Genomic DNA, 27,849 nt, shown 5'->3' with positions numbered 1-27,849 from the left:
GTTACGAGGCGTTTCGGGAAAAATAATATTCTGCGTTACGGAATATTAACACGTACATAGAAATAACGTGCGTACGTCTTGCGTTACGAGACGTTTCGGGAAAAATAATATTCTGCGTTACGGAATATTAACACGTAGAGCGGTATTTTGCGTTACGAAATATCGTAGAGAAAAGGGTCTGGGACCCAACGGACTTTAAAGGAGTGATAAAGTAGGAGCAGAAGCGAGGAAGACTAAAATTACACAAATTATAAGCCATAAATAGACGGAAGCGTACAAATAACGTGCCGACATAAAATACTTAAGTTATACAAGCCCGTGCACGGCAAATAAAATCGAAATTACGTGAAAATAGAGGTAATTGAAACAACGAAACTTGCGAAAATGGGTCAAAACGTCGCTAAAACAATAGAAGATAGACTGGAAAATGATGAAACGGGAAAAACGAAAGGTGAATTCGGTTGTGAATAGGAATTTCTGTGTATCTGTGTTGACAGTTTGTCATTGAGCTCAAATTGTTTGTATGCTTTTATTTTTGGTCTGGTGTGAACCATTAGTTGATTTGTATTTGAAATAGTACTGTCTTGTATGATAAGTCATTGTGGATAACTATGGTTGTTGTCATGTGACTGATTATGAGGCTCCGTTGTGTCTTTCTTTCATGATTTTTCATGTTCATAGTGATAATTGGTGAATTGTGATGTTGAAGGTTTGAGTAAGTTGCATGAAGGGGAGAGATAACCATAAGTTTGGGGAAAAGAGGAGCTGTGGAAGTGGGGCTTGGAAATTTTTGGGCGTGTGAGACGAGCGTCGATAAGCGAGGGAAGTGTTTGTAAATAACTGACCGTTTTTTGTGCAAAATCGGAAAAAACTGGGAGTTTTTCAACATGAGGAGTGCGGCCCTTCGGTGGCCCCTATTTGCAACATGGGGTCCTCGACGGCATCCGCTGGGTTTTTGCCCAAATTAATTATAAGGGAAGGTTGTAATTGCAGCTGGGAATATTCCAGCCTTTCCCTTGTACTATTTAGGATATGATATTTGAAATGGAATCTCATTAGAGATAAAAAATAGACTATTGAGCTAAATTGAAACTTATAGAACACTCTTAAAAGAAAATAAGAGAATGGCTAAAAGAGAAAGAAAATAGTTAATGTTTTGAAAAAGGAAAAGATCAACTGTTGATAAATAGCTGTTTGAAAATAAACTTAACAGATTTATTTTAAGCAAAGAGCTAGTATGTTTGATAAAAAGAAAATCAGATTGTTATAAATGTTCATTCAAGAATAGATATTGTTAAAGTAAGTTCTTCAGAATGAAAGCAGATAGTTCTACCAACCTGGAGTGAAATACAAATGGATGTTTTTTAGTGCACGAAAAAGCATTCTTTGTTCTCCTCTGGACTGCTGAATTATCCTCCATTATAAATTATATGGATGTCAGTTGAAAATGATTGGAATTAAAAAATTGAATTGAATGCTATAAGAGGTAGTGTTTTAAGTGTTAAAGAATAGCAGAGAAGCCATAGTGGAATAAAAGAGAAAGTTAAAATATTTTGTGAAGTAAATTGATCCTAAAGAATTAGATTTTGACTAAAAACAATCGATTGAATAGATTATAATTGTGTCGTGGAATCGTAATTTTTGGATTACATGTTGATGAATCTTCAACAGTGACCCAAAGAAGGTGAAAAGACATTTTGTCAGCTCTAAAGAAATTCCAAAACAAAGACAAATTCCAATTTTGTAATTTTGAGTGGAACATTGCGCGATATATTAGTGCCGCTGCAAAATTCAATTTATTGATTAAAATGGGAGCTGACAAAACTGATCATAAGCAAATATTGGCATTTGCCAAGTGGAAATTATTATACTGGGAGAATTGTAACTCTGTAACTTTGGGTTGATTGCGGAACGTAAATTGTTTTTGATAGGGTAATAGTAACGGTAACCGTAATAGTATGGGGTTTAAGAGATTGTGCGTTGTTCTCAAATTTGCGATATATGATTACAATTCTCCCAAGATAAGCTTAATTTATTGAGCTAACATTTGGTTGATTTTGTGGAATTTGTTTAACGTGGAGTCTATAGAAGCTAACTAAGTAAACAGGGAGATTTAGATATGTCAGAAAGAAGGGTTTTTTTGTGCCATCAAAGGGGACATTTGGCAAAGGAATGTGAGATAGAAGACATAAGCGAAGGGGAGGTGGTGAATGTTCCGGGTCGAAGAAAAAGTAAATTCGAGACGCAGGGCGTGACTGGAGGAGGATCGCACCTCTGAGGGCGCGGCTTTGGAGAAGGCCCTTCCCACGGAGGAGGTTGATCTGTACCTCTTAGTTGATGAAACAAACTATAGACAAAGACCGGAAATGACAATATTGATGGGAAACACGCCAACTTTTTCCTTGTAGATTCAGGAGCGGAACATTCGTGCGTTAAAGACATTGCACGTTTAAGACGTTTAATAAAACAATCCGCGTCATGTCAGCTAAAGGGAAAACAACTTTAAATGCGATAAGTGAACCCAAAGAAGATCCAGAAACAATGTGTATAGTTGTCATGGCACCTAACTGGCCACACAATCTACTGGGAAGATACAAAATAGCAAAAGATCAGACTTCCCAGTTCGTTGTGGAGGCTTATGATGACATCTGATACCATTGGTCACTTGACGCTCCCACTCGGGGGGCTAGATAAAACAGTTGAGGCACTAATTGCAGAAATTTAAAGGCTACCAAAACATAGCATCGTCAACAGGAAAGCAAAAATGGGCGATGAAAGGTTTCTACCAAAATTATTGATCATATGGGCAGCTGAATAGAGCCACACGATTGTCAAGTGTCTACAGGGGGGAGGACTGAGTTGGTTAATAATTGGTTAATAGACACTATGACAATTGTGGCCCAATGTTTTCAATTCATACTTGGAAAGAAAAAAAAAATTTGAGACCAAAAAGAGGGAGGTTTCTAGAACCAACTGAACTATTTCATACATTGCACATGTATTATATTGAATTAAATAGACTGTTGGGGAAAAGATATTGCCTGGGGAAAAAATAGATGTATTTTCTAGATTAGTTAAGATTTTTCGTAGCGTACATGAGGACGAAAAAACAGTGATTGCATGTACAGACCCCAGTCTGCCAGACTATTGGAAAAGACAAATTGGACAATTTAATAACAGACTGATGCAGAAGGAAAGACCTTGCCACCTTTTAAACTGCCAGATTTAACCCCAGGACCTGTTAAAGGTTCTGGCAGCATTCTAGCTCACATAAAGAAACAGTTTGATCAAAGACAAGTTTGAGACAACAATGATCTGCCAGAATGTTCCGATCCACAGACTCTCAAGGTGCAGGTCGGAGACTTGGTCTTCCTGAAAGTGTTGCAGCGTGCCAGATGGGACAGTGAACGCTGGGACGGTCCTTACGAGATGGTGGGCTTCAGCTCGACTGCAGTGAAAGTCTTTCCGGTTGCCAGAAGGACCTAGCGACGCCAGTCCACCAGGCCCTGATTCCTAACGTCCCGACCTCACCTAAAGTCATCAAGAGAAAAAACTGGTCAAGCCCACGCTGGGAACGGCCCCTACACAGTTTCCTGACCACCCTGCAAAGCCTTGGGAAACCTTGACCCCCTGATATGCAACCTTACCATTGTCAAACCAAGCAGTCCAGAACACTGGCATGTCATCAGGACCGGCCTCTGGTGGTTCTGTGGAGGAGTAACACTATACTCCAAGCTCCTGATGGAATGGATCGGACGATGTGCCCTCGTCACCCCCCTCCAAAAGTCCACAACGATCGTGCTCGATCAAAGACACAGCAACATGACAGCTGATGAAGAACCAAAGTCCACTCGCCGAAGAAAAAGATCCATCTTGGCTGAGCTGCTCACCGACGCAAACTGAGTCCATCCGGCAGCCGAGGAACATTCCTGACAAGGCCAAGCTCATCGACGAAGGTTCTCTACAACTATACCAACTTGGTACAGTCTAAGTACTCTGAGCAACTGCACGCGGTTTCCCTTACGGCTATCTAGAATAGGGAAGCCCTGGACATGCTCCTCGCAGAGAAAGGCGGACTATGCAGCTTCATCAAGCAAACAGGAGAGTGCTGCACCATGGTCCCACTCCACACCGCCAAGAACGGCTCCATCCCCCAGCTCATGGACTGGTTCACCGATTTCAAAGAGAAACTTCACCATAACGAAGGAGTTCCTGAGAATGCTATCCTCAAGTGGTTCCAGGACAAGTTTGGCAGCTGGAGGAACGTCGTCATCTCCGCCATCACTGCAATGGCCTTCATCCTGGTCGTTGTTCTCGTTCTCTCCTGTTGCTGTGTGCCCCTCTGCAAGTTTATCATCAACCGCGTGCTCTCGAACATGGACCAGAAGGTTAGCGCCATGTTCATCGCCCACACCGTCCAGTACGAGTCCGTAGCCCAAGATCACTCAGAGGATATTGACAGCGATATGGACAGTGACAATACGGACAATGTCGTCTAAAACAGTTTTCCCCATTTTGGCCATCCCGACTCTGCAACCCTATGGACTCTCGATAAATAACACTAACGCGGCGATCATAAATCGCTGAAATATGGCGTTCAAAAGAATCCCAGCCTGTATATACACTTGCTCACCATATTATTTCAATGTTTTGTGTTCCATGAAGCCATGGCAATGAAGCTGCTCTCGTCCCTAGTGCTAATGGGGAGGGAATAGGGGAATTTTTTCCTACGTGCTTAGGTTTTTCGCCCCTATCGTGGCAATTTCATAACTCCTGCTAATGGATAATTGACGGGTCTGACACCAACCCCACTCTCGGGAATGTCTAACTCTGATGAAAGCTGAAAAGTTTTAAACCCACAACAGGAGGGAAATGTGAGATGTGCTTTAATGCTTTTGCACAATAACAGTATTAACAATATTTACAATAACAGTATTAACAATATTTACAATAGTAAGTGCAATTATGTGTGTTTAAAACTAGGTGTTATGATTGTTTTCTCTATTCACTTATGCTTTTTAGTGTTTACACAATGGAAAGAGTAAAGTTTCTGTTTTCAGTAAATGACACCATAATGTTTCATTCTGGTTTTTGTTCTCAGTAAATGATAAAACAAAACTTACGCATGTGCAATGAATGCTCTCCTACTCCTTAATAAAAGGCTGGCCTCCTCAGGGGTTAGATTAGATAAGCTTGTTGAAGCCACACGGGCTGCATCAATCTTTCTCCTGACGGCCGTCAGTGTTAAAAGCTTTATTTTCGTCTCAAGTCTGATTCTCTCTCCGCCCTCCTCTAGGTCTTTATTATTTTGCTAGATACAAGTAAGTTTAGACCCAACAGTGTGCATAAATTGTTGTTTGTTTCATTGTGCCCTGTGTTAGCTGGCAACCAATTCAGTCTGCCCAGTTATCTGGGATAGGCTCCAGCACCCCGCAACCCTCGTTGAAGATAAGCAGCTTGGAAGATGAATGAATGAAAAAAGGGACAGCTCAGTAGCTATTCTCAAATTTCTTTAGCCCTTGATCCTACATTGAAGAAAAGAGAAATTTAATTTCAGCGAGAAACATCATTTACTTTGGCGGGCCAAGCAAAATGCAGTGGCAGGCCGAATCTGGCCCAGGGGCCACCAGTTTGACACCTGTGTAGTATCTTATCATCACAATTCCTGCCGTACCACTTCCAAATAAATTTCAGAGCGGCTCACTTCTGGTTGTGTGCCGTCGTCGGGTAAAGTGCCGTCCTTGCCTCCGAGCCTCCAACGTGCCAGGATGGACTTGAGCTTCACATAGAAGATAGCTGTATTGCGGCGGAAGAGGCGGACCTCTTGCTGCAGGACAGCTCGCTCCTGAGCCCAGGAAGCTTCCGGAGCCTGGAGGAGGCCCGGTAGCTCCAGACGTGGGCGCTGGGGCTCCGGATGCATGCGCTCGTCCTCCTGTGAAAACAGCGTGAGCAGAAACAATGAAATGTAGTAAATATTGTCTTACTTCATTAGCTTCCGCCTGCACTGATAGTGATAGATGTCTAATCCATACAACTAGGAGAAGCTGGAAGCGCCTCCGAGTTCAAATAGGTTGGAGGTCAGTGGTACTGAAACATGATAATTCACCTGTCACCAAGATATCATGTTATCATGTTGAATATCAACATTGATTGTCATGTATCATACAGTATTTTCTTTAACTCACGTACTGCATTTTGGGTAATGTTAGGCCACAATATTCATGTTTGGATAACAAGAGTGCCCTGTATAACCCAAAATGTGATTTTCACATACGTGGATGCCAGATCTTATATATACAAAGGTATGAAAATGTATCTGAACCCTTTGGAATTTTTCACATTTCTGCATAAAATCACCGTCAAATGTGATCTGATCTTTGTCAAAATCACACAGATGAAAAAACAGTTTTAACTAAAACCACCCAAACATTTAAAGGTTTTCATATTTTAATGAGCTTAGTATGCAAACAATGACAGAAAGGGGGAAAATAAAAAAGTGAACCCCCCCTTTGGCAGCAATAACTCCAACCAGACGCTTCCTGTAGCTGCAGATCAGTTTGGCACATTGATCAGGACTATTCTTGGCCCATTCTTCTCTACAAAATTGATGTAGTTCAGTCATATTCCTGGGATGTCAGGCATGAATTGCTGTCTTTAGGTCATGCCACAGCACCTCAATGGGATTCAAGTCTGGACTTTGACTTGGCCACTCCAGAACGTGTATTTTGTTGTTCTGAAACCATTCTGAAATTGATTTATTTCTGTGTTTTGGATCATTGTCTTGTTGCAGCATCCATCCTCTTTTTAACTCTGTCTGACAGACGGCCTCGGGTTTTCCTGCAAAACATCTTGATAAGCTTTTGAATTCATTCTCCCATTAATGATTGCCAGGGCCTGAGGAAGCAAAACAGCCCTAAATCATGATGCTCCCTCCACTATGCTTCACGGTGGGGATGGTGTGTTGATGTAGGTGAGCTGTTCCATTTTTCCTCCACACATGATGTTTTGCGTTACTCCCAAACATTTCAACTTTGGTTTCATCAGTCCACAAAATATTTTGCCAAAACTTCTGTGGAGTGTCCAAGTGCCTTTTTGAGAACATTAAACGAGCAACAATGCTTTTTTTTTGACAGCAATGGCTTCCTCCGTGGACTCCCATGAACACCATTCTTGGTCATAGTTTTACATTTAGTTGATGTGTGCACAGAGATATTGGACAGTGCCAGTGATTTCTGTAAGTCTTTAGCAGACACTCTAGGGTTCTTTTTTACCACTCTGAGTATTCTACGCTGAACTCTTGGCATCATCTTTGGTGGACGGCCACTCCTTGGGAGAGAAGAAACAGTGCCAAACTCTCTCCATTTGTGGACAACTTCTCTGACTGTCCATTGATGAACATCCAGACTTTTACAGATGGTTTTGTATCCTTTCCCAGCTTAACACAAATCAACAAACCTTGATCGCAGGTCTTCAAACAGCTTTTTCGACCGAGCCATGACGCACATCAGACAATGCTTCTCATCAAGACAATTCTTACCAGGTGTGTGTTTTATAGTGGGCAGGACAGCTTTAAACCACTCATCAGTGATTGTGCACACACCTGAATTAAAGTGTTTGATAGAAATAGGTTTCAATTGCTCTTAAGTCTCCTTAGGCAGAGGGTTTGCTTACTTATTTTTCCCCCTTCTGTCATTGTTTGCATGCTATCCTCATTAAAATATGAAAACATATAAATGTTTGGGTGGTTTTAGTTAAAGCAGACGCTGTTTTTTCATCTGTGTGATTTTGACAAAGATCAGATCACATTTAATGGTGATTTTATGCAGTAATGTGAGAAATTCCAAAAGGTTCAGATACTTTTTCATACAACTGTATTTATATAATTTTTTATAACTAAACAAAATTATACATTAATAAATTAATGGAAATTAATAACATTAAAATGGAAAAAATAACTGAAAAATACACTCTTTTTATGGTCTCAAATAAGACTATAAAAGATTTTTTGGGCAACAATAGACGTCCAATTTATTTAAAATGGAAGGCTTGGCTTTAAATCTTACTCTTTTTCAGTGCCATTGACAGCATTGGCACCATCAATGGCAGCCAATGAGTTAAACGAGTACGAAATAAAGGGCTAATAGCATGAATCCCTCTACCTGAGGCAATGAGACGACCGGCGCATCCCGCTCTTCTGTCGTGACTCTCATCAATCGTTCGTGATCCGGACGAAGCTGGGCGTCGAGAGTGGGAATCTCCCGTGGCTATGTGCGACAAAAGTCAGTTTTACACATGTGACTACGCCACCCATTTTGAGAAAGGTCCACACGATTCTCCTGTTTAAGAAAAAAATTAATCGTTTGCCAACATCACGACTGGACCCGGTCAAACGTGGGCCACACAGAGCTAATCCCGCCTCATTCCCTCTCCACCTCACGGATTACGGAAGGCGTGCACGCAGATGTGCTGTAATTTGTTACATCACATTTAACCGATTGTACGTTTGAACTAAAGTCACATTGTGAGGCAAAAGGAGAGTCAAATCGTGAAGTTTTTCCAGATTAAATCAAGCGGGAAAGCAAGCAAAGTGAGGGGTGGGGGTGGGAAGTGCAGCGTTAAAAAGCATATACTATATACAGTAAGTCTACCTGATAGTCAGTAGAAAAACTGGAATGAATGAAAGTTTATGAAAATCATTTAAAGTACATTACTGCATCTGTTAGTGGTAAAGCAGGGATAGAGTTAATGATGCATTTATTTACAACATAATCAGAGATTACTATCAGTCTGACACATTAAAATTTGGTGATTTTTGGACCGTTTACATGGTGACGCTGCGACACCAAGACGCAACTATTGTACATGGTGACGGCGAAAATGTAAACTTCTGATTCCGGTCTCCAAAGCGGAATGATTCGATTGCGGGGATTGCGGCGTAACCATATGAATGGAACGCTCTCGCTCCGATGACATCAGCACTAGCACACGTCACTTTGGGCACGTGCAGTCACTGCTAGTAAACATTCAGAACAGCAAACATGGCGGAGCGTTAGCTTTAATTTACTGTTTTTATAATATTATTAATTCAAATATATTTTATGTTTGCGTTTTTGTGCCCAATGAAGCAAAAGAAAAAAAACGTGTGGACGCCATTGGTTCGAGTGGGCGGGTATGTTGTCTTCTGGGCTGAGGAGGTTGGTGTCAAGGAAGTGCATCATTGGCTGTCGCCTCGTAAAACTGCACCGCTCCCTAGGGCCTGGCATGAATACTACATCGTTTTCACATGGAATTGCACCCTCGGTGGAATGGAGACAGCGTCACCATGTAAACGGCACCTTAATTTTAAAACAATTCTTTGAATAACAAATCAAAGTGTTTTTTGCCCATAAATGAAGAAAGGGGCGGTATTAATTTGTACTAAACTATTTGTCACATACAATGAAAGATATTTTTTTTTGTGGTTTTTTTTTTTTTTTTGGAGTGACAATGACATGCATTTTATTTACTTATGTTAAAACAGTTTTTATTGTTTTTATTAGCGAAAAACAAAACTATTTTTCATATTCAAAGACTGGTAAAATCTTTTGGGGTGTGGGGCTACAAGAAATTAGTGGCACTTCCAACCTATTACATAGGGTTAGCTACTCTAATTTAAGATAAGAATGTTTTATGAAGGTAGCCAATTAAATGATGACTCTTAATTGGAATATGTAGTACATCATAGTTAATCATGTATTGCGGCTCTCACTCTAGATTTGGTATTTCTCTGTTCTTATGATACATGTTCTTGATATTTCAGAATAACACTGTAAAGAAAAATGGAGTCTTTGGTGGTGAATTTTCGAATTTCATTCATTCATTCATTCATTCATTTTCCATGCCGCTTTTCCTCACGAGGGTCGCGGAGGTGCTGGAGCCTATCCCAGCTCACTACGGGCAGTAGGCAGGGTACACCCTGAATTGGTTGCCAGCCAATCACAGGAATTTTCGAATTTTAATAATAATATACTTTTTCTTATAGCAACACTTAATAATTTTCAGTGTCAGTGATTTTTGCTACGCCAGTGGACAAAAGTGGTAGTGTTTTGCCTAACAGAAGACGCACTTCCCATGAAGACTTGCGCAAGTGTTGTAACTGAACTACATTCGGACTGAACAACATTTGTGTTTCCAGTGGCTGTGCGAAGTATGAATAGTGATGAGGATATGCATCTAATTGTGGCTAAACAATATCATATGACAAATTGACAATGTAACAAATGGGGGAAGGGTGAGGTGACATTTGTTGAAAGCAGGCAGCACATTGGCAGTTTTTTTGTGTGTGGCTGGGTCCTTACCACCCTCTTCCAAGCTGCTAAGTGCCAGTGAAAGTGATACAGATGACAGAGGAGTCATTCAACTACTTGTACGTCCATGGTTAATCACAAAAGTTAAGCGTATGTTTAATGAAAGTTGAAAAGTTATTAAGTGTTGCTTTAAAATTAATTATCAAGAAATTATCTACGGTATTGTAATTAGAAGATATATACAGTGGTACCTCAAAAAATTAATTTGCTCCAGAGTGGCTTTCGTATCACGACTTTTTTCTTTTTTTTTTTTTTTTTAATATAATGAATCGCGTTTTACATGTAAATCGCCTAATTCGTTCCTAAAAACACAATAAATTTGCTGTCATGTCCTCTGATTGCCTGTCTTTATTTGTAATGCTTTGTCGCCCCCCTAAGTGTAACTAGTTTGTTAGGTTCAAGCTCATTCTACATACGTTATCACATGACTACTCAAGCTCATAGCAAACACCTGCTAAAAGACGAGCTGCCTTCAGCAGCCATTGCTTGCTTGCTAGCTACCTCGCTGTTTGTTTCTGGATAAAGCATCGCTTGTTAGTTATGTTATATATATTCTTTCATTTCATACAAATGAGCATTGTGTAACACATTGTGGCGTGTATATTTCATTCAATTACATTTATAGTCAAACGTAACATTTTCGCACTGCTGCCAGTGGGAATTATCTGTTACAATGCATATTATCTTTCGTATGATAATATTTTGTAGTATGAAGCGCACTGTTGTTTTCGTCAATGATGACGATAACGAAAACATTTTGTTAACAAACATATTTTTCATGACCAAGACATGACAATGGTGAGCTAAAAAGATCTTGGATGACTCCAACATGATGAGACCATTGCCAGTTTTCATTTAGCAAGACGAGAACGAGACGAAAATGTAATGCAAAAGTTTCTGTCATATGTTCACAATGCGTGATATTTGTTTATTGTACGTGTAGTTAGTAAGCCTACATCTTCACCATGTTTGGTTGTGCCACTCATGTGACTTAACCATATCTCCACCTTTCTAGCAAACTTACCAGGCTTCAAGCTAGGCTTCCCTCCAGGCTTGCTTTTTTTGACACAAATGGTAAGATTTGCGTTCTTATCTTGGCAAAAGAGAATATGCAATATTGCTTCAGCCTTCAAAGGTCTGTGCAGAGTGATCATCACACACTAACTGTAACTCGTAATGTTAGCATAGCATTCCCATTCGCTAAATGCTAAAGCGCCCTCTTAAAGTTAAACTTAAAACAGTCCGTTGCATCCAGGTCGGTACAATTAATTGAAAATAATACACTGAATTCCTACTGAGAGAGTATTATAGGAAGAATGGATGCGTTTGGTGGTTTGGACATAATTTAGGAGCAGTACTCCTGAATTAATCCTTTACATCTCATTTTTAAAAATGGTAGTAGTTTAGACAAATCTGCCCCTGATTTAGTGCTGGTATGAACCTGATTTTGATCATAATCGTTTGTAGTATTTTCGTCCAAAAGACTAAGCCGAAAATTAAAAGGGCTGCCAAAAACAACACTGATTAAGCGAAAAAGCTTCTAAAAAATGATTGTAAAATTATTTTTCCGCGTACTGAAACTTTCATATCTCAAGGTACCACTGTAGTGAGGTAGCTATATATTTTGAGGGTGTCAAAACAAAAATGTGTGTTAATATAGTATATATGTTTTTAAATACAGTGATCACTCGCTACTTTACGGCTGAACTTTCGCTCCCTTGCTGCGTCATAGATTTTTTTATCTTGTTATAAGAAAAAAAAGAGTTCTGAAAACATATTTATATACTCTTTATTTACATCTACGTATGTATACACTCTTACAAACACACGTGTCCTATAAGAGATTGAGAGAATGAATGTACAGTCCGTATTATTTACATTATTTATACATTACTTAATGTATGTTATTTATAGTACTGTACTAATGTTTTATTTACATGTTTCAAACTACAGTGGTATGAAAAAGTATCTGAATCTTTTGAAATTTCTCACATTTCTGCATAAAATCACCATCAAATGTGAAATGATCTTTGTCAAAATCACACAGATGAAAAAAAAACAGTGTCTGCGTGAACTAAAGCCACCCAAACATTTATAGGTTTTCATATTTTAATGAGGACAGTATGCAAACAATGACAGAAGGGGGAAAAATAAGTACATGAACCATGACATTTAATATTTTGCACACACACACACACCCTTTGGCAGCAATAACTTCAACCAGACGCTTCCTGTTGCTGCAGATCAGTCTGGCACACCGATCAGGATTCATCTTGGACCATTGTTCTCTACAAAACTGCTGTAGTTCAGTCAGATTCTTGGGATGTGGGGTTTATGTCTGGACTTTGAGTTGGCCACTCCAGAACGTGTATATTGCTCTCCTGAAACCATTCTGAAGTTGATTTACCTCTGTATTTTGGATCATTGTCTTGTTGCAGCATCCATCCTCTTTTTAGCTCTAATTGTCTGACAGACGACCTCAGGTTTTCCTGCCAAACATCCTGATAAACTTTTGGATTCATTCTTCCATTAATGATTGCAAGTTGTACAGGCCCTGAGGCAGGAAAACAGCCCCAAATCATGATGCTCCCTCCACAATGCTTCAGGGTGGGGATGAGGTGTTGATGTTTGTGAGCTGTTCCATTTTTCCTCCACACATGACGTTGTGTGTTACTCCCAAACAATTCAACTTTGGTTTCATCAGTCCACAAAATATTTTGCCAAAACGTCTGTGGAGTGTCCAAGTGCCTTTTTGCGAACATTAAACGAGCAACAATATTTTTTTTTTTTTTTAGACAGCAGTGGCTTCCTCCGCATAGTTGATGTGTGCACAGAGATATGGACTGTCCAGTGATTGTCTTTAGCAAACACTCTAGGGTTCTTTTTTTACCTCTCTGGGTATTCTGCGCTAAACTCTTGGTGTCATCTGTTGTGGACAGCCACTCCTTGGGAGAGAAGCAACAGTGCCGAATCTCCATTTGTAGACAACTTCTCTAACTGTCGAATGATGAACATCCAGACTTTTAGAGATGGGATTTGTATCCTTTCCCAGCTATATAAAAATCATCATTCCTTGATCTGCAGGTCTTCAGACAGCTCTTTTGACCAAGCCATTTAAGTCTCCTTAGGGCAGAGGGTTCACTTACCCCCCCCCCCCCCCCCCCCCCCCCATCTGTCATTGTTTGCATGCTATCCTCATTATAATATGAAAACCTATAAATGTTTGGGTGGTTTTAGTTAAAACACTGTTCTTACATCTGTGTGATTTTGACAGAGAACAGATCACATTTGATGGTAATTTTATGCAGAAATTTGAGATATTCCAAAAGGTTCAAAATACTTTTTCATACCACTGTATGTTACGTTCAGTAAACTCTGGGAGCTGCGAGTCCCAGCCATACTGTATACCTTTCAAATCCTTTTTTTTTTCTAAACAAGAGGCAATATTTTCCCTGAAAATTCTGCATGTAGAGAGATTCGTAAGTAGAGGGACCACTGTATGTACATAAAAAAAAAAATTATGTTAAAAATTGTGGTGTTTCATTTCACACAGTCACATTAATTGCAATAAAATGTTTTTGTTTCATCATGAATTGGTGATATTATATTGGTATTAGAGAAAAAAGTCACAGGGGTCAAGGGTTCGCACAGTCCACAGGGGCAGGAAGTAGATGGGGACAGGGAGGATTTGGGCGTCACTGACCTCTGCTCTTAAAACCAGGGGTCTGTGGTACCTAGCGAGTCCCGCCGCACCTCCCCTGCTCTGGTTGTGGGTCTCCACGCTTCGCTCCTGTCCTACACGCCACTCCAGCTCATCCCGCTGACCGGACTGTGAGTGAGGATGGGGGGGGGGGGTCCGGGAAGTGGAAAGGAGGGTGTGGTGGAGATTGTGGTGATGTGACAGGTGGACAAAAAAGACAAGAGGACCACAAAGCGGGTGAGGAAGAAAGAACGCGAGCGGGAAACAGAAAGAAAAAACAGTGAATGGCTGATGAATACGAGCAAGGGGGGGCAACTAAAAAGACAAAAAATAGACTAAAGTAGAAAAAAGAGCGCAAAGAGGAAGACCAACTTAAAGATGACGGCGTATGACAGAGATGAGAAGAGGACAAGAATGAGAATGAACAAAATGGCGGGCTGGAACATCTGAAGGGAGTGAGAAGGTGGGGGGATTACAAGGGGTTCAGGGCAGGGGGGGTGGAAAGAATGCAAAAGACTTGTTATGAAGCGCATGCAATGACGGACACGTGAGTCCAAACCAAAGCAGCTGGCTTGAGAAGTAACCATGGCAAAAAAAGGTGCAGTGCGGCAAAGCGAGCGTGCCAGGAACAACAAAATGGCCGCTCAACATGCTGACATGTTGCCCAAAGTAAGAAAAAAAAAATTGTGTCAATGTCAGTTTGTTTAAAACCACGAACTATGTAACTACTACGTAACGTAGACATGGACTACATCAGGAGTGTAAAACTCGTTTTGGTTCGCGGGCCAAATTTATGGCAACAATATATGACTACTGTAGTTCATTTTTCGGCCAACTAAGTTTCCAGTACTGGAAGGTGAGCATTCAAAACCAGTCCTTCCAGTATGAGAGAATTGGACGTCTTTCATTGCCAATTGCAGGCATTTTGCATCACTTCCATGTCATTTTAAGTTACTTTTGGGTAACTTTCAGTTAATTTTGGATCATTTCCTGGTGATTTGGTGTCACCTCCTGTTGGTTTTATGTTGGCAAGACATCCAATCCATTTTGTCTGGGAGGAGGCGAATGAACGAATGTAACTGCGAACATGAAAGCGAGTCAAGTGCAGTAATGCACGCGCTCAATCACACATACTGTATATATGGTTTTACGGCGCCGATGTCATAATAAAAGCATGTGATTTTGTATTAGGGTTGCCAACCGTCCCTTGAATAACGGGATCATCCAGTATTCAGAAACAAAAGTAAGCGTCCTGTATTAATCTTACAAGGGACACGCTTTGTCCTATATTGTCATGAAAATCGAAAATACAGTGATCCCTCGCTATATCGCGCTTCAAACTTCGTGCCCTCTGTCTATTGCGAACTTTTTCAATTGAAAAAAATTAATAAATACAGTATTTTATTTAAAAATGTTAAGATACAGTATATGCATGTATACATGTACAAATTATTTTCTTTTACGTATATCTCATTTATATCGTAATTGCTTAAAAAATATTTATGAAAATATACTTGTTTTCTTTCATATATATCTCATTTATATAGTAATTGCTTAAAAAACATTGATTAAAATATACATATAAGTTTTTTTTGTTTTTTTTTAATGATACTTTGGGAAAAAACATGCCTTATATGTAGCTTGTACTTCGTGGAATTTCGATTTTCGCGTTATCGGGGGGCGGTCCCCAGTACCCGTGGAAAAACGAGGGATAACTATAGTGTTTTATTGTTAGAATGAACGAATGCTAGTACTGTATAGTGCTTTTTAAGAATATGTAGGGGAACGCATTCCCCCGCCTCCCCTGGTTTTTGACCAATGCGCTGACAGAACAATAACAAACCCGCTCATCTCATTCGACAAAGTACTGTGGCTCGTCACTATGATACTGGAAGATAACATGTGGGAGTGTGGGAGTTAAGAGGTTTGAGTGAAGCTTGAGTAAAAAGCAAGTTTAAAATGATGATCACTCGTTTTCTTGTTCTTCTCTGTGTACTTTATTTTCGCTATTTGATTTTTGTATTTTGTCAATTTTGTTTGCATTTCAACCTTATACTGTATTTGGAGTGATCATTTGCGAAACGGTTATTGCTGAGGGTACTTTGAACTTACCTCAGCTTATATTTGCACTTTTCAAAAAGTATTTTTAAAAAACGGCCAAATACACACACACGCACACACACAAAAAGGCGGAGGACCTTAAGGGTTAAATTCTACAATTTTAAATTAAGCATGATTGATGTATATTTTATTCTACTATTTTTTTGGGGGGGGGAATACATTGCCGATAATTATTGTTTTTCCATGTGCTTATATCACCCAAATATGCACCTAATTAATTCAGATTTGATTGAAAATATTATATTACAATTATTGTTTTAAAAAAAACACTTTTCACATACAAAAAAAAATATTAAAGGGTGACGCTTATCAGGCCAGCTGGCTCTATCAATGAGGTGTCCCTTATTTATATTTTCAGGGAGTTGGCAACCCTATTTTGTATGTACAAAAGTTTGTATGGAGATTGTATGACATTGTATCCGGTTGAAGGTAAAAAATGGTACAGTCCTGTTTAGCGATAGACCGATAATTGGCAGGTAGTTGAAAATTAGACATGTATTGGTATGGGCCTCTTTTTAATCGAACCGCCGATATGAAAAAAAAATAATTTAAAACTGGGTAATTTCGGCTCAGATGCAGCTGCGCCTCTTTTTCTTGCCTGCTGTCTCCTGCACTAGTATTCACCCCGTCTTCTGATTGGTTAAATGGAAATGGTAAATAGAGTTACACTTGTATTGTGCCTTTCCACCTTTTAAAGGCTCTCAAAGCGCTTCAGACTATAATCTCATCTATCTACTGGTGACACAGCACCAGGAGAAACGTGGGGTTCAGTATCTTGCTCAAGGATACTTAGAGGAGGTCATCAGAGTGGAGAATTCAGAGTCAAATTTAGGGAGCTATTATCTAAGTTTTTATTTAACTTTATAAGAGGTGATGCTGGGCCTGAGAACTCCCTGTATTTTTGTTGTATTGTATTTTCTGCAGAAAAAAATTCAGAACTATTTATTGAACCTTTTATTCAACTTTATAAGAGATGGTTCTGAGTCTAGGAAATTTAGGCACTTCTGGAGCTATTTTTTTTCTATTTGTGTGATTCAACAAAAATGCTTTAGGCATTTCAATGAATTTCAGTGTTTGCATCATTCAATTTTTTCACCCCAATTTTTACACTTTTAATGCAAATGGACGTCGGCTCCAAAAATCAGTTATCGGCCCCTCTGACTACTAATAATCGGTATCAGTATCGGTCCTGAAAAACCCATATTGGTAGATATCTAGTCTTGTCATCTTACACTCACTCTTGTTAAACTAGGAGCTAGCCTGCTAGCTTGCAGACAAGTTGATTCAACTTCTTTCACTACTTTTACTTTTCAAACTCATTGAACCAGGATATAGCCTGGTTGCTAACAAGATACGTTCAAAGGATTTTTTTTTTTTTCTCCACTTTTTACGAATACAATATTTCCTTTTTGACATTTGAGTCACGAGGGAATAACTGTTCTATGTCCTTTGGTCATTCCCCATAAAACAGATAGTACCTAGTAGATAACAAAATGACAATCAAAAACAAAAATATTTGAGTATAATTATCTCTTTTTGAGTTTTGAGTGTCAATGAAACCTATCTTGGTCCCTCCCCAGAAGACAAATATTGAAGTCACACATCCTTTCGTCTCTATCAAGCAAGAATTAAGTAGACTACATGCTAACAACTACGCGGACAAGTAAAAAAAAAAATCACTCCACGATTTGGTTTTTTTTTGGTTTGTTTGTTATTTTTTACTTTTGAGTCACGACAAACTGTCCCTCAATCCCAAAGACAAATTGTACAGTATAGTCAAACATCAATGAATCACTTTCCCATTAGCCAGGATTTATCCTGTGAGCTAACTGACGGACACAAAAACTATAAACAACACTTTTTTGTGTTACCCCACCACTCCAAAAGACAAATAGGGGAGTCCTGGTAGCTAATACATAAATATTCAAGAATTCTTTTGATTTTATTTGAAGATTGTGTCTGCAATTTGACTTATTATTGCCCTTGCCCAAGAAACAAAAATGATATTGTCTACCTGTGATATCCTTTTTCAACTAGGAAGCGTCTAAGACGGGGGTCGGCAACCCGTGGCTCTTTGAACCCTGTGATGCGGCTCACATTTACAGTATATTACATAAATGAAAATTGGATTAAAATGAATTCTAGATTTAACAAAGTCAGGCCCACTGTTTTGTGTGTTTGTTAACAGAACACTCTTGCAAGTCATGAACTCACCAACTATGTAAAGTCACAGTTGCAAATCGGAAGGCGTATCCATGTCATTGCGCCATGACTCGGAACATGTACCTACAAGTCTCTACTCCTGTGAATGGCGCGTTCTTGAGTAAAAAGTACTTATTCTGCTTACTAATAGGATTATGAACTCCTTCATTAAATCAATATGCACCACAGTGTTTTTTTTGTTCACAGTGAGGAAAATAAGTATTTGAACACCCTGCGAAGTTCTCCCACTTAGAAATGATGGGCGGGTGTGACCTTTTAATGGTAAGTGCTCATCCACCGTGAGAGACAATCTAAAAGAAAAAAATCCCAAAATCACAGTGTCCGATTTTTTAACAATCTATTTGTATTACACTGCTGCAAATAAGTATTTGAACACCTGGGAACATCAATGTTAATATTTGGTATAGTAGCTTCTGATCACAATTACAGAGGTCAAACATTTCCTGTAATTTTTCACCAGGTTTGCACAGACTGCAGCAGGGAGTTGGCACCACTACTCCACACAGATCTTCTCTAGATCAATCAGGTTTCTGGGCTGTCACTGAGAAACACGGAGTTTGAGCTTCCTCCAAAGATTTTTTATTAGGTTTGAGTCTGGAGATTGGCTAGGCTCCTCCAGAACCTTGATATGATTTTTACGAAGCCACTTCATGGCTTTCTGCTTCGGGCCATTGTCATGTTGGAAGACCTAGTCACGACCCATTTTCAATGCTCTGAGGGAAGGAGGTTATTCCCCAAAATCTTACACTATATGGCACTGGTCATCCTCTCCTTAATACAGTGCTGTCGTCTAGTCCCATATGCAGAAAAATACCCCCAAAGCATGATGCTACCACCTCCATGTTTCACAGTAGAGATGGTGTTCTTGGGTTGGCACTCTTCATTCTTCTTCCTCCAATCACTATGAGTGGAATTAAGACCAAAAAGTTCCATTTTAATCTCATATGACGACATGACTTTCTCCCATGTTTCCTTTTGATCATCCAAATGGTCATTGGCAAACTTAAAATGGGCTAGGACATATGCTGGTTTAAGCAGGGGAACCTTCCTTTCCATGCAGCATTTTAAACCATGACATCTTAGTGTATTACCAACAGTAACCTAGGAAATGGTGGTCCAACTCCATCTAGGTCATTGACCCACTCCTACTGTGTAGTTCTTGGCTGATTCCTCACCATTCCTAGGACTCTACGAAGTAGATCTTGCATGGAGCCCCAGTCCGAGGGAGATCATGTTTGGCTTCTTCCATTTTCTAATAAATGCTCCAACAGTGGATGTTATATCACCAAGCTGCTTAATTGCCCCGTAACCCTTTTCAGCCTTGTAGAGGCCTACAATTCTGTCTCTGGTGTCTTTGGACAGCTCTTTGGTCTTGACCATGTGAGTAATTGAAGTCTTCCTGATTGTATGGGGTGGACAGGTGTTTATATGCAGCGAACCACCTCGAATAGGTCAAAAAGCAGACTCAAAAAGTCCACCTCCACTCCACTTATTCGTTGGACTTTTTAAAGGTGACTAACAGGTCTTTGAAGCTCACAATTCAAGCTAGCAGACAGCTGTTCAAATACTTATTTGCGGCAGTATAATACAAATAAATTGTTAAAACATCATACATTGTGATTCCTGACTTTTTTTCTCTTTAGATTGTTTCTCACAGTGGACAAGCACCTTCCATGAAAATTTCAAACCCACCCACCATTTCTTAGTGGGAGAACTTGCAAAACTGCAGGGTGTTCAAATACTTATTTTCCTCACTGTATCCATATTTCTATTACATATACAGTGCCTTGCAAAAGTATTCGGCCCCCTTGAACCTTGCAACCTTTCACCACATTTCAGGCTTCAAACATAAAGATATAAAATTTTAATTTTTTGTCAAGAATCAACAACAAGTGGGACACAATCGTGAAGTGGAACAAAATTTATTGGATAATTTAAACTTTTTTAACAAATAAAAAACAAAAGTGGGGCGTGCAATATTATTCGGCCCCCTTGCGTTAATACTTTGTAGCGCCACCTTTTGCTCCAATTACAGCTGCAAGTCGCTTGGGGTATGTTTCTATCAGTTTTGCACATCGAGAGACTGACATTCTTGCCCATTCTTCCTTGCAAAACAGCTCGAGCTCAGTGAGGTTGGATGGAGAGTGTTTGTGAACAGCAGTCTTCAGCTCTTTCCACAGATTCTCGATTGGATTCAGGTCTGGACTTTGACTTGGCCATTCTAACGCCTGGATACGTTTATTTTTAAACCATTCCATTGTAGATTTGACTTTATATTTTGGACCATTGTCCTGTTGGAAGATAAATCTCCGTCCCAGTCTCAGGTCTTGTGCAGATACCAACTGGTTTTCTTCCAGAATGTTCCTGTATTTGCATGCATCCATCTTCCCGTTAATTTTAACCATCTTCCCTGTCCCTGCTGAAGAAAAGCAGGCCCAAACCATGATGCTGCCACCATCATGTTTGACAGTGGGGATGATGTGTTCAGGGTGATGAGCTGTGTTGCTTTTACGCCAAACATATCGTTTTGCATTGTGGCTAAAAAGTTCCATTTTGGTTTCATCTGACCAGAGCACCTTCTTCCACATGTTTGGTGTGTCTCCCAGGTGGCTTGTGGCAAACTTTAAACGAGACTTTTTATGGATATCTTTGAGAAATGGCTTTCTTCTTGCCACTCTTCCATAAAGGCCAGATTTGTGCAGTATACGACTGATTGTTGTCCTATGGACAGACTCTCCCACCTCAGCTGTAGATCTCTGCAGTTCATCCAGAGTGATCATGGGCCTCTTGGCTGCATTTCTGATCAGTTTTCCCCTTGTTTGAGAAGAAAGTTTGGAAGGACGGCCGGGTCTTGGTAGATTTGCAGTGGTCTGATGCTCCTTCCATTTCAATATGATGGCTTGCACAGTACTCCTTGAGATGTTTAAAGCTTGGGAAATCTTTTTGTATCCAAATCCAGCTTTAAACGTCTCCACAACAGTATCTCGGACCTGCCTGGTGTGTTCCTTGGTTTTCATAATGTTCTCTGCGCTTTAAATAGAACCCTGAGACTATCACAGAGCAGGTGCATTTATACGGAGACTTGATTACACACCGGTGGATTCTATTTATCATCATCGGTCATTTAGGACAACATTGGATCATTCAGAGATCCTCACTGAACTTCTGGAGTGAGTTTGCTGCACTGAAAGTAAAGGGGCCGAATAATATTGCACGCCCCACTTTTCAGTTTTTTATTTGTTAAAAAAGTTTAAATTATCCAATAAATGTTGTTCCACTTCACGATTGTGTCCCACTTGTTGTTGATTCTTGACAAAAAAATTAAATTTCGTATCTTTATGTTTGAAGCCTGAAATGTGGCGAAAGGTTGCAAGATTCAAGGGGGCCGAATACTTTTGCAAGGCACTGTATCTTTTCAAATGTCAATTTGTCCATGCGGCTCCCAGTGTTGTTTATTCTTTGGTTTCATTGTTAAAGTTTGCCGACCCCTAAGATATGACATGGTGATTTTCCACCTAAATCTTGTTCATCCCTACTGAAAGTGAGGCCGACTGGAAACCTTATTACTTTAAACTTGTTAGAGCTGCGAGTGCAGAATCCACCCAGCTCCACCGGGACTAAGCCAGCGAGCTCTGCAGGAAGAGGAGGGCAAGAAGTGGGAGGGGATGAAGGCAGCTTCCCTTCTCGGCCTTAGCGGTTGGAAAACATTCCCGAAAGTGGCCAAGCTCCCTTCATCATGCAACCCTGCTTTAGAGCCTTTTTGTTTGACGACACACAAAGTGATGTTTTGTCTCCTTGGTGACAACGTACAAACACAAAACAGTGACGCCCATTAAAAAATAGCGATAAGAGGCAGGCCTGTTCAGAAGCCATCCACCATGCAGTCAAGTCAAAAGACGCTCGGATCGCGGCCAAGTGAGCAGGCAGTGCGTGCGGGCGGCAAGCGAGGCGGCGCTCGATGGGGTGCATGTGTATGAAGATGTCAGTGGCAATGTGGCGGCAGCAGGAAATGATGGTGGCGGGGGATGGGCAGCGGTGCCAGTGTGGTAGAGCTGGGTGGCTCCCGATTAGAGGTGTGACAATATATCACAATAGTTTATATCCCACTAGACCAAAATTTTCGACTAGAATAGTGTCTATGTTAACTCATTGACCGCCATCGACATTAACGGCACTTTAACATGTGCATTCAAAGCCAGCCCTCCCAGTTTAAATGAATTAGACGTCCATCATTTTCAGTGGCAGGCAATGAGTTAAGACAGATACTTAATCTTCATGAGAATGTTGCAATAATACAATGTTGCTATTTACAAATGCTGACTAATAGTCTGTGAGAAAGACAAACGTTTTTGACAGATTTTCCGAAAGAGTGACAAAAATAGTTTTTTTTTTATTTAGAAATAGCATGTTTTTAGCTTCAATGGCTGTTTCGTAGAATATTGTAGATTGTTTTCTTGACCCGATGTATGGATAATTGTTATATCGCCATATTGCGCGATAACCGTTATGAGCCTTGTATCGCAAATTGTATCATATTGATACAACTCCCGAAAAGCTTCTTGATATAAACACTAATTGAAAGAGTCCTCGTAACTCATTTTCCATGGCGAATCCTCAAACGTTAAGCTTGAAACCACGCTCAGCTCACCTTAGCATAGACAAATAAAGTCTATCTAGGATACCGGATTTACAGTGGTGAGAACAAGTATTTGATACACTGCCAATGGGTTTTCCCATTGGCAGTGTATCAAATACTTGTTCTCCCCACTTATTTTAAATCTAGTTGTACTCTGCACAATTACAATAAAGGCTTTCTATTCTATTCTATTCTATTCTATTCTATTCTATTCTATTCTATTCTATTCTATTCTATTCTATTCTATTTCACGTCAGGATTTTCAAGTCTACCCAAATCCGTATCAATCTGTCTTTTTCAGGATTCATAAAATGGTTGTCCAGCATGCTTTTGCTAAGGGCTAAGAAACCTCTTTCAGTCAGGTAGAACAGAATAGTTAGGTTCAAAACTATCTTCGTTTTTTTGGGCTTTGTTGCAAAATTGTGAGATCCAAATTGTCCTATATTTCAGGAGACGTACTAACACATCTAGAGACAGAAAGTTACAGCATTTGCCTCAAACGTTCACAGCTAACATTAGCAAAATGTTTTTTTCTTTGTTGCATTGTGGTGTTTACAATGCAGCAATTTCTATCCGGCAAACCTGATAATGATTATTGATCTGAATCAACCTGAACTTAGCTATACCGCATTGTTACTGCCATGGTTTGTAATATCCTCATCTTCCTGTTCACAAGATCCAAGATTTTATCAAAATTGTTTTGTCCATGTATTTAGGCACAGGACTCCCTATGAACAGTTAAAACAGTATCACGTCTTCCAGCTTTATCCGTAATAAAGAATATTGTTGGCCTGAACAAAGAAAACTACTAACCTAAGATCTCACTTAATCCAGATGGAAATGACTAGTGACGAGTGCACACTTGACTCACTTTCTACACCTTATCCTGCCTAGGGTCACTGTGTAAGCCAACATTTACAAATACAGTGTATGTGAGGTTGGAGATGTTACTTGGCAAACAACACAAAATTTACATTACCTGGAAGTCCGTCATCAGATCTCTTCCGAAGGTGCCGATGGGAGAATCCCGGGACATCGAGGTGACCGTGGACAGGAAGCTGCTGGACTCGGTGAGGTTGGGCATCGGGGATAGATCATCAGTCCTGTCCCTGAGTCCATCGCTGACGTGTTCTAGCTTTTCAACGAAGACATGCAGCTCAGTGCGGAAAGCTTTCATTCGGGTATTGATTGTGTCCAATACTTGAGGGTCCCCTCCTCCTTGCGGACCCTCAGGTGTTGTCACCAGAAGCCTTCCCTCCAGTATCAGATTGTCCGTGTCATTGATCAGACGGTCCACAGACTTGCCGAGTCTATCAGCCTCTCTTTTTACATTGGCAAAGGATTCCCGTTCCTCTCTGCGGCGGTTGGCGAGTTCTGCCGCACTAAGTTCGATGCCATCTGAGGGTCTGATGCTTCCGAATCCAGAGGTGGTGGTGGTTTTTTCAAACAGGTCTTCCGAGTCGCTCTCCCCACCAATGGGGCCCTCCCTCTTGGGTTGGAGAAGAAGGAGTCGCCCTGCCTCATCGTCTTCAGCCGCTTCCCGCCGACCTGCATCGCTGTCTGCATCACTGTCTCGTGGGCTACCTGTTCTCAAACCTAGGTGCGCTGCTAGGTCGCAACGCTGGACATTGGACAGGAGAACTCGGTTCTCGTACTGAAGCTTCATGACTTTTCCGCTCAGCTCGTTGATCTGCATTCTTGCGGATTTCAGCTCTTCCATCATCATCCCGCCATTGGAGCCATTAGCAGGTTTAAATCCTCCATCACCACCATCTTCGCCTACCGGCCCGCAGCCAAACTTAAAGCGGTTGAGTTCTGAGGTTAGCTGCCTGTTGTGGTCCTCGATCTCCGAGATGGAGCGACGCAGCAACTCTGCTTCCTCCTCCACAAACTGGAGATGCCGGCGGAGCTCGCCGGCAGACTCTAGCACGTCGCCGCCATAAGGTGACGACGGCATGCTGGAGAATGGCTCCCGGCCGAAGCAATCTCGCTCGTACTGGCAGCGGATGTCGTCGTTTTCGGCCCGCAGGCTGCGGTTCTCCACCTCCAACTCCACAATCTTCCTTCCCAAGATGTTAGCTTCCTCCTCCACTAGCTTGAGTCGCAGCCGTAGTTCTGCTTCCCGGGTTGAATGAGGGCCTCCACCAGAGCACTCGGCCAGGGGAAGGGGACTGTCCACATCCCCGTAAACCGACTTGTACTTCTGCAGCTCCTGCTCCAGTTCGTCTTTCTCTCGCCCGAGTTTGGCCATTTTTTTTCGCATAAGACCTGACTCCTCCTTGGCAAACTGGAGTTGGCATCTGAGGTCAGCACAGTCCTCCTAGTGGCGAGAAATTCTCATTAAACTCATCTGGACTTTCACTAGCCTTCATTGGATGAAGTCGCTTTTTCCTGAGCTTTTGCACCCTTATCTTTCCTGCCCCCCTTTCCTTTTCGTGCCTTTATCTAATAACCGGAGCGCCTTCCATGGTGATCTGGCAGGCAACTCGTTCTATCAAATCTTGTACAATGTGTATTTGTTGTATCTGTTTCCTTTGACATTTTGTATCTGGAATGATATCTCCTTGCTCTGAAATTATGTCCTAGCCTGTCCTTTTCTACCTTCAAGTTACTCAACGCGCTTTGACACTTTGTTCTCATTCACTTACTGATGACACAGCATCAGCAGCAACATGGGTTTCAGTATCATGCTCAAAGATATTCCGCCAAGGTCATCAGGGTGGGGGTTGAACTCTTACTATTCTGCTACTGAGACTATTTAATACAAATGGAAAATTAATGAAAATAAGTACATTTTAATGCTTACAATAATTAAACTGCTTTGTAATTACCTGGTTGGTGGATTTCTTGTCCTTAAATGAGCCACCTCGTCGCCTCAGTGCAGTCTGTAAAACACCCCCCCCAAAAAAAGAGACAGAAATTCAACCACCATTTATTCTATTCCAGCATTGAGAGAACATGATGAGCGAGCGCAATAGATGAGGCTCAGGAGCGGAGATCCGCTCGAGATTTTATTGATAATAATCCCATAAAAGACAGAGTCTGCAGAGCATTCATCCTCGTTGAGTATCTTGCGCAACAATAAACATTTCCGTCATCAGTTCAACATCTGTTGATGGATGGAAGTTTAGTATGAGATCACATCCTTGTTTTAGAACCTTCTTTCAAGCCAAGTGATCAACATCTGGATGAATAGAGGGCAACGATATTACTTTTCAAATGCTGTTCCTCTGTACAGATGCGTACGTATGATAAAATTATAAAGGACAATAAAATTATTTAGTCATTGGGTCTCATAATTGAGTCATCCATGTCGGGGCAGTAGGCCTTGACTCATTCCTTGGCTCGGCAGCAAGGAGGAAACGCCCACTTAGCAACATGACCAAAACATAATCGCAACACACATCGGACTTTTCCACTATCCTTTCCCACCCGCTACTCCCTGAGTTAAATCTCCATCGTTTATTATCCATACAGTCATTCAGTTATACCTGACCATTCATCCACTCATCTACCATCCATCTATTAATTCATGAGCCAACAATTCTCATAATGGTGATTCATGAAATTAAAATGAATAAAACAAAAAATGTACTCTGGTTACATCCCCCCACTTTTATTTTCATAGTATTGAACTCATTGCATACCACAAGGCGATAGACGTCCAATTCATTTAAAGTGGGAACTCATCTTTCAGTGCCATTGGCAGCGCGAACGTTCATTCGCCCCGTCCAATCAAAATGGATTGGATGTCTAGCACCATCAATGATAGTCAATAAGTGTTCTGTAAGGGGAAATACTGTAAGTCATAATTTGTACGTGAAAGGGTTCAAAAGAATTGTTTTTATTCCAAAATCTGAAATGTTTTAGCTACAATACGATCAAAAATGTCAAAATTGCTTTGTTTTTTTTATTACATTAGGTGAAATGTAACTGATCAAATGAGTACATATCACAGATTATAATTTCAGCAAATATTGTATCGTTGCCTAAAGATCAGTGGTGGAATGTAACGAAGTAAAAGTACTTCGTTACTGTACTTAAGTACATTTTTGTGTATCTATACTTTACTTGAGTACAAATATTAAGTGGTACTTTATACTTCACTACATTTTACAGCAGGTATCTGTACTTTTTACTCCATTACTTCTCAAATTGTCGCCTGCGTTACTCATTACTTTTGTTTCTTTGCTTGTTTTTTTCTCATTGTGAATACATAGTTTTGTTTTCATACCTCCGGTGCAATCGATAAGCCCAGGGAAAATACTGTCTATCGTAATTGAGCACTAGAGGGAGCAACATGAGTTCGGCAGGTGAACAAAATACTGACCAATAAAAACCAACAGTGAGAGGAGCGTGCTTTTAGATGGGTGCTGCACACTCTTGTACAGTCGGTGGCAGTATGCACCTGATAGTTGCTTGCAATCTGCCATTAAACTAAATTTTGGAGTTTTTTTGAGCTTGTTAAGCTTCTGTTTACTGTGCAGGCTGTTTTGTTGCTTGTTTTTTTTTTTATTCTGCAGTTTAAAATAAAAGTGAACAGTCAGTGAATTCTCTATTTCTTTGAATATTGGCTCATATCTCTCTCTGTTGTATATACAGTATATCACATTTTTGCATGGGGAGAAAATACTAATTTTTACTAGCAAATTAATTTTTAAAGCAAGTACTTTTGAACTTTTACTTGAGTATATTTTTCTTCGATATTTGTACTTTTACTTAAGTTTTCTTTTGCCAATGTACTGTATCTGTACCTTTACTTAAGTAAAATAAAAAGTGAGTACTTCATCCACCACTGCTAAGGATTCAATATCGTACGTCAT

General features: G+C 40.4%; 1 protein-coding gene across 7 annotated transcripts in view; it reads right to left on the bottom strand.

Annotated features, from left to right (window-relative positions):
* The window catches only part of LOC130929477 (microtubule cross-linking factor 1), a 91,484-nt gene that overhangs the window by 32,771 nt on the left and 30,864 nt on the right, over positions 1-27,849 (bottom strand). For 6 of the 7 annotated variants that reach the window (XR_009066901.1, XM_057856630.1, XM_057856629.1 and 3 more), the window contains exons 4-8: positions 25,858-25,911; positions 24,006-25,346; positions 14,050-14,175; positions 8,160-8,264; positions 5,705-5,932 (exon numbers count right to left, since the gene is read on the bottom strand). Coding sequence is in view for 6 of the 7 variants with exons in the window: in XM_057856630.1 (XP_057712613.1) it covers positions 5,705-5,932; positions 8,160-8,264; positions 14,050-14,175; positions 24,006-25,346; positions 25,858-25,911 (1,854 nt within the window). In the remaining variant the exon portion in view is untranslated. The remainder of the gene's footprint in view (positions 1-5,704; positions 5,933-8,159; positions 8,265-14,049; positions 14,176-24,005; positions 25,347-25,857; positions 25,912-27,849) is intronic. The other variant, XM_057856631.1, reaches the window with a different exon arrangement.

The sequence above is a fragment of the Corythoichthys intestinalis genome, chromosome 14 (assembly GCF_030265065.1).
Source record: "Corythoichthys intestinalis isolate RoL2023-P3 chromosome 14, ASM3026506v1, whole genome shotgun sequence".
In the NCBI taxonomy this organism is placed as follows: Eukaryota; Metazoa; Chordata; class Actinopteri; order Syngnathiformes; family Syngnathidae; genus Corythoichthys; species Corythoichthys intestinalis.
The sequence above is the reverse complement of the archived record's forward strand: the minus strand, read 5'-3'. Positions and strand labels throughout refer to the sequence as shown.